The following is a 12,082-nucleotide window of genomic DNA, read 5'->3' as shown; positions in this document are numbered from 1 at the left end:
CACTCTGTATAATGGGCTCCAGTTTCATCCATCTCATTAGAACTGATTCAAATGAATTCTTTTTAATGGCTGAGTAATATTCCATGGTGTATATGTACCACAGCTTCCTTATCCATTCATCTGCTGATGGGCATCTAGGTTGCTTCCATGACCTGGCTATTATAAACAGTGCTGCGATGAACATTGGGGTGCACGTGTCTCTTTCAGATCTAGTTTCCTCGGTGTGTATGCCCAGGAGTGGGATTGCTGGGTCATATGGCAGTTCTATTTCCAGTTTTTTAAGGAATCTCCACACTGTTCTCCATAGTGGCTGTACTAGTTTGCATTCCCACCAACAGTGTAAGAGGGTTCCCTTTTCTCCACACCCTCTCCAGCATTTATTGCTTGTAGACTTTTGGATAGCAGCCATCCTGACTGGCGTGTAATGGTACCTCGTGTGGTTTTGATTTGCATTTCTCTGATAATGAGTGATGTTGAGCATCTTTTCATGTGTTTGTTAGCTATCTGTATGTCTTCTTTGGAGAAATGTCTGTTTAGTTCTTTGGCCCATTTTTTGATTGGGTCATTTATTTTTCTGGAATTGAGCTGCAGGAGTTGCTTGTATATTTTTAAGATTAATCCTTTATCTGTTGCTTCATTTGCTATTATTTTCTCCCAGTCTGAAGGCTGTCTTTTCACCTTGCTTATAGTTTAAAATAGGAATCTTATATTTTTCAAAGTGGGAAGAACTGGCCCACCCACTAAACTTTTAAATAATAATCATTATAATCATCATCATAGCCCTAGGATATGCTTTCATATATTCTTCTCATTTAATCTTCAATAATTGAATAATGCAGATAATGCATGAAACACAAATATTCAGTTTATGGATGAGGAAACTCAGGATGGTTAAGTGACATGCCCAGGGTTATGCACTCACAAATGGCAGAAAAGTATCTTGAACCTGGGTTTTTCAAGCCCAAAGTAAGCACCATTGCTCCACAGTCAGCACTGAATTGTATTTCACTGTACTACAGCCAAAAGTTACCTAAGTGGAGGAGAGGCGGGAATGTCTTAGGCAAAACAGGCTAGAAATGTGGAGAAGAGCAGCCAGCCACCGTGAAAGAGAAGAAGGAGCCACTCTTCCAAAAGAACAGCCTCTCTCTTCTCTAAGAGTTTGTTTCTGGAGAGGGCCCACTTGTCAGTGGCAACAATTCCCCCCTCCAGAGTCAATACCACCGCATCAGCTGTCCCTCCTTGCAGAGCCTGTGTATCTGCAACCTCCACACGCTTTCTTATATTAGGTCCCTCACTCTTCTCCCTAGATGGTTCTTACAAGAAGCCAGGGGAGTTCCTTGTGATAACAAGAGAGAATCCGGATCATTCATGGGTTGAAAAGAGAAGGCAGATCTAACACTAAACAAGAACATTCTAATAACAAGAAATCCAAGGTCACAATTCCATGTTAATCGAAAACTAACATGGGCCATTTGAAAGGTAGTTACACATGAGAGCTTTCACAAATATTAGTGGGATCTCTCAACTGTGTCCTTTGGGGACTGAAATTTCTATTTATTGGTATTTGTATGGTTATAGTCTTTCATGATAAATGGCAGAAACCACAAGTAGGTGGTTCTTCTGAATATCAAAGAAATATGCAGGATGCCATGTCTTCGGCACATGCTAAAGAGCACCTGAGATCATCAAGGTGTATAACATGACAAATGGAAAGTGAAAAGTGTTAGTCACTCAGTTGTGTCTGACTCTTTGGGACCCCATGGAAAAACAACAACAAAAGTACTGTATCTGCCCTTGAAATTTTCAGATGTTTATTTTCTTAATTGGCCCATAAAGACAATTTGAGCAGATATCCAGGCATCAGGTGTCTGCTTTTCAGCTCTTCTTTATCTTCATATTTTACATCTCTTTCTTTTTAAAGGTCCTGCTCTCTGATTATATTCTACAAGCTTTAACTTTCTAAAATTTCCCTGTAGTTTAGATCAAAATGACGATATATTCATTTATGTTGAATGTGTTTTCATTTCGTTCAGTTGGGAATTGCTTTAGATCTTTGCTCATACTACTAAATTTAGTTTTTAGGAATTCACCTTCAAGAATTAAGACTCCAATCTCTTACCTCTAACTTAAGTGTGTTTAGTTCATTTTAGTAACACTGCAGACTTAAGGCACATCCAAGTCTAGAGGCAGGTATTTCTTATGTTAATGAATATACAGGTGGAATTGCCACTTGTCACGTCTGGCTCAGCTGGTAAAGAATCTGCCCACAATGTGGGAGATCTGGGTTCAATCCCTAGGTTGGGAAGATCCCCTAGAGAAGGGAAAGGCTACCCACTCCAGTATTCTGCCCTGGAGAATTCCATGGACAAGATAATCCATGGGATGGCAAAGAGTCAGACACAATTGAGCGACTTTCACTTTCACTTTTCATGTCTACTAAAGTTTATATCCTAAAAATACTAAGACCACTCATTGTGATCAGAAATGACAGAGTATCTTTTCCTCTTTTGTTCACTCCTTCACTAAAAGTAGCATTCTATTTTTAATTTTATAAAACATCATCTTTATGGAGTTTGATTTCATGGGAATAACTTTTTAAATATAGTTGGCCTGATACTTAGTCTTACAGCAAAAGAATAAAAATTTTTGAATTCTGTATCTCTGATCATAATCCTATGCATCTCCCCCTAGCCACTGAATAAGCCCCAAACGATGGCATGTTGGGTGTTCTGTCCTCTTGCGTTACCACCTTCTTGCCTAGTTTTCCTCACACATTCTATATCTGCTCCCAAATACCTCCCAACTCCTCTCTTCACCAGGGCTTCCCTGGTGGCTCAGATGGTAAAGAATTTGCCTGCAATGCAGGGGACATGGGTTCGATCCCTAGGTCAGGAATATCCCCTAAAGAAGGCAATGGCTACCCACTCCAGTATTCTTGCCTGGAGAACTCCATGTAGCTGGAAGGCTACAGTCTATGGGATCACAAAGAGTTGGCCACACTGAGTGACTAACACTGTCCTCACCACTCTCCTACCTCTTCACCTCATGCTGTTCCTACTGACTAACATGCCTTCCTCTTCTATCTTCATCTGGAGAAACTTTTGAGGTACTACTCAAATGCCTTATCCTCTAATGGATACTGGTGTTTCCACCTCTGACTCCTCAAAGTACCTCATATAATTCATGATGCCTGCATTGTGCTATCATTGTCTATCACTTTTCCTTTCCTTTTTCACTCCCTCCTTTTCTTTCTTCCTTCCTTCATCAAACTTACTGAACAACCATCATGTACCAAGCACCTATCTTCACAGACCAATGACTTACCTCCACTCCTAAATTTTACTCAGCTCCATTTAGTGACAATTCCCTCCCCAAGGTCTACCCCCTGGGGCTGCCAGATTTAGCAAATTGAAAAAAATGAGATGCCTGGTTAAACTTGAATTTCAGATAAATAATGAATAATTTTTAGTATAGGTATGTCCCACACAGTAATGGGGGGGAAGGGGCATAGTTATACTAAGAACTTCAAATTTAACCAGGTATCCTGTATTTTATTTGGCAACCTAACTATCACCCCACCATTCTACTTTATGGGATGTATATTTAGATACAGCATGTGCCCAGTATAAATAAATGCCTTCTATTTTGTGATTACATTTGCCTGACTCAAGTAGATCATGTTAAAGTATAAAATGTAAATATATATAGTATACATTATAGTACATCTATACTCTATATATAGATATATATGTATGAAATACTACCCCATTGAGGAACCAATACAAATCACTAGTGGAGATCAATATTCTTAACCAAGGATGCACTGAGAATCAAGTAGAAGTTATTCCTTGACCCCAGGCCTATCAAATCAGAAATTCTGGGGGTGGATCAGGAGATTCTGATGATGGCACTCCAGTGAGAACTGGTACAGACCCTACCAGAAACTCAGGGCATATTTCTAATGGTTATCCTTTCCTTACACTAGATTAGTTTAGACTTGGCAGCATCTGACAAATAATTGTCCTGTTAGACAATCAGAGGTAAAACTATTGGGATTAACCTCTGACATTCTTGGTTTGGTGTCACATTGTTTCAACTGTACTCCAGCATAACAGCAACAAATTCTGCAAATATAATGTATCTACCCAAAAGAGAATGATGCCCTGGCAAGGAATGAAAGCAAGTCTTGATGTGCCTCAGTGACTTGACTTTTCACACACATCGCTTTGCCAACAAGGATTTGTGAATAGGTTGTTCTGATGAGGAGCTTCACAAAATTGAATGCCTACTTTGTCACCGTGCTCAGGGATGCCTCTTTTATTTCTCGCTTATTTCAAACTCCCTTCTCCTTAAAAAAATTACATGATAAGAGAGGCAGCTAGGAAAACTTCCCCAAAATGGGGAAGGAAATAGCCACCCAAGTCCAAGAAACCCAGAGAGTCCCAAACAGGATAAACCCAAGGCGAAACACCCCAAGACACATATTAGTCAAATTAACAAAGATCAAACACAAAGAACAAATATTAAAAGCAGCAAGGGAGAAACAACAAATAACACATAAGGGGATTCCCATAAGGATAACAGCTGATCTTTCAATAGAAACTGTTCAGACCAGAAGGGAATGGCAAGACATACTTAAAGTTATGAAAGAGAATAACCTACAACCCAGATTACTGTACCCAGCAAGGATTTCATTCAGATACGAAGGAGAATTTAAAAGCTTTACAGACAAGCAAAAGCTGAGAGAATTCAGCACCACCAAACCAGCTCTTCAACAAATGCTAAAGCATCTTCTCTAGACAGGAAATGCAGAAAGGTTGTATGAACGTGAACCCAAAACAACAAAGTAAATGGCAACGGGACCATTCTTATCAATAATTACCTTAAATGTAAATGGGTTGAATGCCCCAACCAAAAGACAAAGACTGGCTGAATGGATACAAAAGAGAGACCCCTATATATGCTGTCTACAAGAGACCCACCTCAAAGCAAGGGACACATACAGACTGAAATTGAAAGGCTGGAAAAAAATATTCCATGCAAACGGAGACCAAAAGAAAGCAGGAGTCACAATACTTATATCAGATAAAATAGACTTCAAAACAAAGGCTGTGAAAAGAGACAAAGAAGGACACTACATAATGATCAAAGGATCAATCCAAGAAGAAGATATAACAATTATAAATATATATGCACCCAACATAGGAGCACCGCAATATGTACGGCAAATGCTAACAAGAATGAAGGGGGAAATTAACAATAACACAATAACAGTGGGAGACTTTAATACCCCACTCACACCTATGGACAGATCAACTAAACAGAAAATTAACAAGGAAACACAAACTTTAAATGACACAATGGTCCAGCTAGATCTAATTGATATCTATAGGGCATTTCACCCCAAAACAATCAATTTCACCTTTTTCTCAAGTGCACACGGAACCTTCTCCAGAATAGATCACATCCTGGGCCATCAATCTAGCCTTGGTAAATTCTAAAAATTGAAACCATTCCAGTCATCTTTCTGACTACAATGCAGTAAGATTAGATCTCAACTACAGGAAAAAAAAAACTATTAAAATTTCCAACATATGGAGGAAAAAAAACATGCTTCTGAATAACAAACAAATCATAGAAGAAATCAAAATATGCATAGAAACAAATGAAAATGAAAACACAACTACCCAAAACCTATGGGACACTGTAAAAGCAGTGCTAAGGGGAAGGTTCATAGCAATACAGGCTTACCTCAAGAAACAAGAAAAAAGTCAAATAAATAACCTAACTCTACAACTAAGGAAACTAGAGAAGGAAGAAATGAAGAACCCCAGGGTTAGTAGAAGGAAAGAAATCTTAAAAATTAGGGCAGAAATAAATGCAAAAGAAACAAAAGAGACCATAGCAAAAATCGTCAAAGCTAAAAGTTGGTTTTTTGAAAAGGCGAATAAAATTGACAAACCGTTAGCCAGACTCATCAAGAAACAAAGGGAGAAGGACCAAATTAACAAAATTAGAAATGAAAATGGAGAGATCACAACAGACAACACTGAAATACAAAGGATCATAAGAGACTACTACCAGCAGCTCTATGCCAATAAAATGGACAACTTGGATGAAATGGACAAATTCTTAGAAAAGTATAACTTTCCAAAACTGAACCAGGAAGAAATAGAAGATCTTAACAGACCCATCACAAGCAAGGAAATCGAAGCTGTAATCAGAAATCTTCCAGCAAACAAAAGCCCAGGACCAGATGGCTTCACAGCTGAATTCTACCAAAAATTTAGAGAAGAGCTAACACCTATCTTACTCAAACTCTTCCAGAAAATTGCAGAAGAAGGCAAACTTCCAAACTCATTCTATGAGGCCACCATCACCCTAATACCAAAACCAGACAAGGATGCCACAAAAAAAGAAAACTACAGGCCAATATCACTGATGAACATAGATGCAAAAATCCTTAACAAAACTCTAGCAAACAGAATCCAACAACATATTAAAAAGATCATACATCATGACCAAGTGGGCTTTATCCCAGGAATGCAAGGATTCTTTAATATCTGCAAATCAATGTAATACACCACATTAACAAATTGAAAGATAAAAACCATATGATTATCTCAATAGATGCAGAAAAAGCCTTTGACAAAATTCAACATCCATTTATGATAAAAACTCTCCAGAAAGCAGGCATAGAAGGAACATACCTCAACATAATAAAAGCTATATATGACAAACCCACAGCAAACATTATCCTCGATGGTGAAAAATTGAAAGCATTTCCCTTAAAGTCAGGAAAAAGACAAGGGTGCCCACTCTCACCACTACTATTCAACACAGTTTTGGAAGTGTTGGCCACAGCAATCAGAGCAGAAAAAGAAATAAAAGGAATCCAGATAGGAAAAGAAGAAGTAAAACTCTCCCTGTTTGCAGATGACATGATCTTCTACATAGAAAACCCTAAAGACTCTACCAGAAAATTACTACAGCTAATCAGTGAATACAGTAATGTTGCAGGATATAAAATTAACACACAGAAATCCCTTGCATTCCTATACGCTAACAATGAGAAAACAGAAAGAGAAATTAAGGAAACAATACCATTCACCATTGCAACAAAAAGAATAAAACAGTTAGGAGTATATCTACCTAAAGAAACAAAAGGCCTATATATAGAAAACTATAAAACACTGATGAAAGAAATCAAAGAGGACACAAACAGATGGAGAAACATACCGTGTTCGTGGATTGGAAGACTCAATATTGTCAAAATGGCTATACGAGCCAAAGTAATCTATAAATTCAATGCAATCCCTATCAAGCTACCAATGGTATTTTTCACAGAACTAGAACAAATAATTTCACAATTTGTATGGAAATACAAAAAACCTCGAATAGCCAAAGCAATCTTGAGAAAGAAGAATGGAACTGGAGGAATCAACCTGCCTGACTTCAGACTCTACTACAAAGCCACAGTCATCAAGACAGTATGGTACTGGCACAAAGACAGAAATATAGATCAGTGGAACAGAATAGAAAGCCCAGAGATAAATCCACGAACCTATGGACACCTTATCTTTGACAAAAGAGGCAAGGATATACAATGGAAAAAAGACAACCTCTTTAACAAGTGGTGCTGGGAAAACTGGTCAACCACTTGTAAAAGAATGAAACTAGAACACCTTCTATCACCATACACAAAAATAAACTCAAAATGGATTAAAGATCTAAATGTAAGACCAGAAACTATAAAACTCCTAGAGGAGAACATAGGCAAAACACTCTCCGACATGAATCACAGCCGGATCCTCTATGATCCACCTCCCAGAATATTGGAAATAAAAGCAAAAATACACAAATGGGACCTAATTAAACTTAAAAGCTTTTGCACTACAAAGGAAACTATAAGCAAGGTGAAAAGACAGCCCTCAGATTGGGAGAAAATAATAGCAAATGAAGCAACAGACAAAGGATTAATCGCAAAACTATACAAGCAGCTCCTGCAGCTCAATTCCAGAAAAATAAATGACCCAATCAAAAAATGGGCCAAAGGACTAAACATACATTTCTCCAAAGAAGACATACAGATGGCTAACAAACACATGAAAAGATGCTCAACATCACTCATTATCAGAGAAATGCAAATCAAAACCACACGAGGTACCATTACATGCCAGTCAGGATGGCTGCTATCCAAAAGTCTACAAGCAATAAATGCTGGAGAGGGTGTGAAGAAAAGGGAACCCTCTCACATTGTTGGTGGGAATGCAAACTAGTACAGCCACTGTGGAGAACAGTGTGGAGATTCCTTAAAAAACTGGAAATAGAACTGCCATATGACCCAGCAATCCCACTCCTGGGCATACACACCAAGGAAACCAGATCTGAAAGAAACACGTGTACCCCAATGTTCATCGCAGCACTGTTTATAATAGCCAGGACATGGAAGCAACCTAGATGCCCATCAGCAGATGAATGGATAAGGAAGCTGTGGTACATATACACCATGGAATATTACTCAGCCATTAAAAAGAATTCATTTGAATCAGTTCTAATGAGATGGATGAAACTGGAGCCCATTATACAGAGTGAAGTAAGCCAGAAAGATAAAGACAAATACAGTATACTAATGCATATATATGGAATTTAGAAAGATGGTAACAATAACCCAATATGCAAAACAGAAAAAGAGACACAGATGTACAGAACAGACGTTGGGACTCTGTGGGAGAACGTGAGGGTGGGATGTTCAGAGAGAATAGCATTGAAACAAGTATACTATCAAGGGTGAAACAGACCACCAGCCCAGGTGGGATGCATGAGACAAGTGCTCGGGGCTGGTGCACTGGGAAGACCCAGAGGGATCGGGTGGAGAGGGAGGCGGGAGGGGGGGATCGGGATGGGGAATACATGTAAATCCATGGCTGATTCATGTCAATGTATGGCAAAAACCACTACAATATTGTAAAGTAATTAGCCTCCAACTAATAAAAATAAATTTTAAAAAAAAGAGGCAGCTAGAAAGGGAGGCTATAATTCATCCAGGTGCACTCACTTCTGAATGGTCAGCTCTACTAAAAAAACTGGTGCATCTAACCTCCCAGTTCATTCAGAAAATATCAAAACCCTATGGAAGTAACAGGAGCACTGTCAGTGCCCAGCACCTAAATGTGACCCTTAACCTCTTCCAAGGCTCCACATGTGCAAAAAATCAGTCCCAGGCCACTCAAAGGGCAGATGAAAGAAACACTGCCTACCCATCCCACTGAGCTTGAGCCCCTGGCTCAGTATACTCATCCCCAGCCTCATTGTTTAATTTAGGAAAGCTTGAAGAAGACATACAATGAATTTGCAAAGTATCCTCTGTCCTAACAGACCTTCCTTAACAAGAATCATCATATTAAATATTTCAAGAGAGACTGCTCTGTCTCTGAATGAATCTTGATGACAGAGCAGTTATTTCTGTTTGTTTTCCACAGGACTTGTGATAGCCCACTAGGTATCTCCACTTTGCTGACAAATTCAACCTCGTTACTTATCGTGATTACTATGTATTCTGTTCATACCACTTGATATGTCTCACTTAGGGAAATGTCCTGATCAGTGTGAGCCAATCAGAAATTCTGAAAGAGACTTTAAAGTTGTCTTTTTCTAAGGTTCCCCCACCCCGTGTCTTTATGAACAACATTCCCTCCTATTACATAAAAATTATTTTCAAATCAATCATTATAACTACCTTCAATTTGCCTTTCGAATCTGCCTATGTGAGATTTAAAATCAAGAGGCTGGGAGAATCAAAAAGTCTTAATAAAAGCCTTTCCAAGATCCTCATAGAGGTTACATTTCATTTTCCTTCTTGAAGTTTAATAAAACTAAGATTCACTGGACATGGGGCCAGTGAGCTACAGATAATATGAACTTTTGCCTTAAGGTAATAATAAAAACATAATGCAAGTCACAAATGCAGGTTCAGGATGTCCTATGACCTCCAGTCCATCACTTGTGTAAATCTTATGTCATGTGAGGAGGTAATAAAAAAATAAGCAAAGCTTAGTTAGGGAATATCAGAGTAAAGCATTTAAGTGAATATTTACAAGAAAATACTTTTTTGCTAAAACAATAACATCACTCACCTAAACAAATGAACTTAGGCAAAACAGATGTTCATGGAAATTAAAAGCTGTAAGTTTTCTTAATATTTTGAAATAATTATTTAAATGTTTTCTCATACATTATTGTCAATATTTAAGAACTGCATTATATATGTTTTAAATAACCATAAATAGACCTATAAATATATGGTACTGTTTATATATGGAATCTTAAAATAATAATACAAATGAACTTATTTACAAAGCAGATGTAGAGTCACAGATGTAGAAAATCTTACAGTTACTAGATGGGGGAGAGAGAGAGAAATTGGGAGATTGGGATTGATATATACATATTACTATACATAAAATAGATAACTAATAAGAACCTACTGTACAGCACAGGGAACTCTACTCAATATTCTGTAATGACCTGTATGGGAAAAAAATCCTTAAAAAAGAGTGGATATGTGTATATGTGTAACTGATTTGCTTTGCTGTATACCTGAAACTAATGTAACATTGTAAATCAATTATACTTCGATACAATTTTTTTAAGTATAAAGATCTCTTAAAAAAAAAAGATCTCTTGTCCCTTTACAAAATAAAATGTCACACTTCAACCTTAAAAGTTTGTGAAAATCTTTTCTTAAATATTAAAGCACTTCCATGTTTTCTAAAAGATTCATCATTAAGCCATAAATTCTCCAAATAAATGACACAACAGAAAGAGAGAGAGGATCATTGCCTACCCCAGGCAGGGTAGTCCTCTGACTCACTTGTACCTTGTCCTAAGTGTGTGAACCTCTCTGCCGGAAAATTATTTCTCTTACTTACCAGAAGAGAAAATTAGTCCTCCTCTGACCCCCTACATCCTGTCCATGAGGATACAGAAAACTAGATCACCCCTCCCCCACAGGACAGCCCTTTAGATTCCTTAGGACATTCATCAGGCATATGTGAGTCTTCTGTTTATGGGTAAACATCCATTTTCACTATTATCTCTTACACATGACAAATCTTCAGTCCTTTCATTATCACCATTGCTCTCCCTTGAAGGCACCCAGAACTTGGCATCATCCCCAAGTCAAGGACTTCTACACACAGAAGAAATCAGTCACCTCCCTTGACCTCTGCCATGATTCTACTAATGCAACCAACAGTTAGCTTCTCTTCACATCACAGAGCTAACTCTTGTCTGGCTGAAGTGGAGTATGGATAAAGATGACTGGCATATGTGGGGCAAAGGAGCAATAGCCTTCTCTTGAAGCATTATGAAAGCCTGTACTTAACAGGGATGAAGATGAGGAGACAGTGGTTGAAGCAAATGGCAGTGAATTCAAGAAAGGACAGAGAACCTCAATCTGGAAGTGGCAGTGGAGACCAGTCTTCTCTGTTCCCCTTAGGGTGTTATGAAGGAAGTAATGTGGTCATAGCAAAAAGACAAAAAAAGAGTTTGAAGAAAAGAGTAAAAGACAGAGGAGTGTTTGCTCATACTAGAGCAACACGTGAAAGGATACAATGATGACAACAGACAAGTGAGTGACATGGCCAGTGTTGAGGTATGAGGCATAGAAGCTGGTAAGTTACCATTAATAACTACAAGGTAACAGCACGTTTATATTCACCATTGTCAACAAGTTAGATATCCAAGCAGTAGCATAGGGTCTTTAAAAAAGCTAGAGAAAGTAGTACATAAAGGCAGTAGTTAGAAGTGAAAGAACCATAACTCTGCTTTAAACAGATACCTTGAGGCAGTCCACTATTTTTCAACACTGGTTCATTTACTTCAATTGTGTCATCTTCAAGGTAGAAGTAGATTTTATAGCGTCTTATTCTATAGTTTTCTTGACTTTTATCAGGCACTTCATCTTCTAAATAGGCATCAAATGATAATACCTGTTGGAATCATAATTAGAAACTAAGAAATGAAAAAAAATTCAGCAAACTTAAAAACAAAGCCACTGCCTCTATACTTTTTTTAATGT

The 12,082-nt window shown here is 38.0% G+C and overlaps 1 protein-coding gene across 1 annotated transcript in view; it reads right to left on the bottom strand.

Moving 5' to 3' along the window:
* EFHC2 (EF-hand domain containing 2) overlaps positions 1-12,082 on the bottom strand; it is a 230,999-nt gene that overhangs the window by 128,061 nt on the left and 90,856 nt on the right. Inside the window, exon 3 of the mRNA XM_061135839.1 lies at positions 11,843-11,993. Within this exon, the coding sequence (XP_060991822.1) occupies positions 11,843-11,993 (151 nt within the window). The remainder of the gene's footprint in view (positions 1-11,842; positions 11,994-12,082) is intronic.

Source organism: Dama dama, chromosome X (genome assembly GCF_033118175.1).
Source record: "Dama dama isolate Ldn47 chromosome X, ASM3311817v1, whole genome shotgun sequence".
Classification (NCBI taxonomy): domain Eukaryota; kingdom Metazoa; phylum Chordata; class Mammalia; order Artiodactyla; family Cervidae; genus Dama; species Dama dama.
Note: the sequence above shows the minus strand (reverse complement) of the source record. Positions and strands in the feature narration are given on the sequence as shown.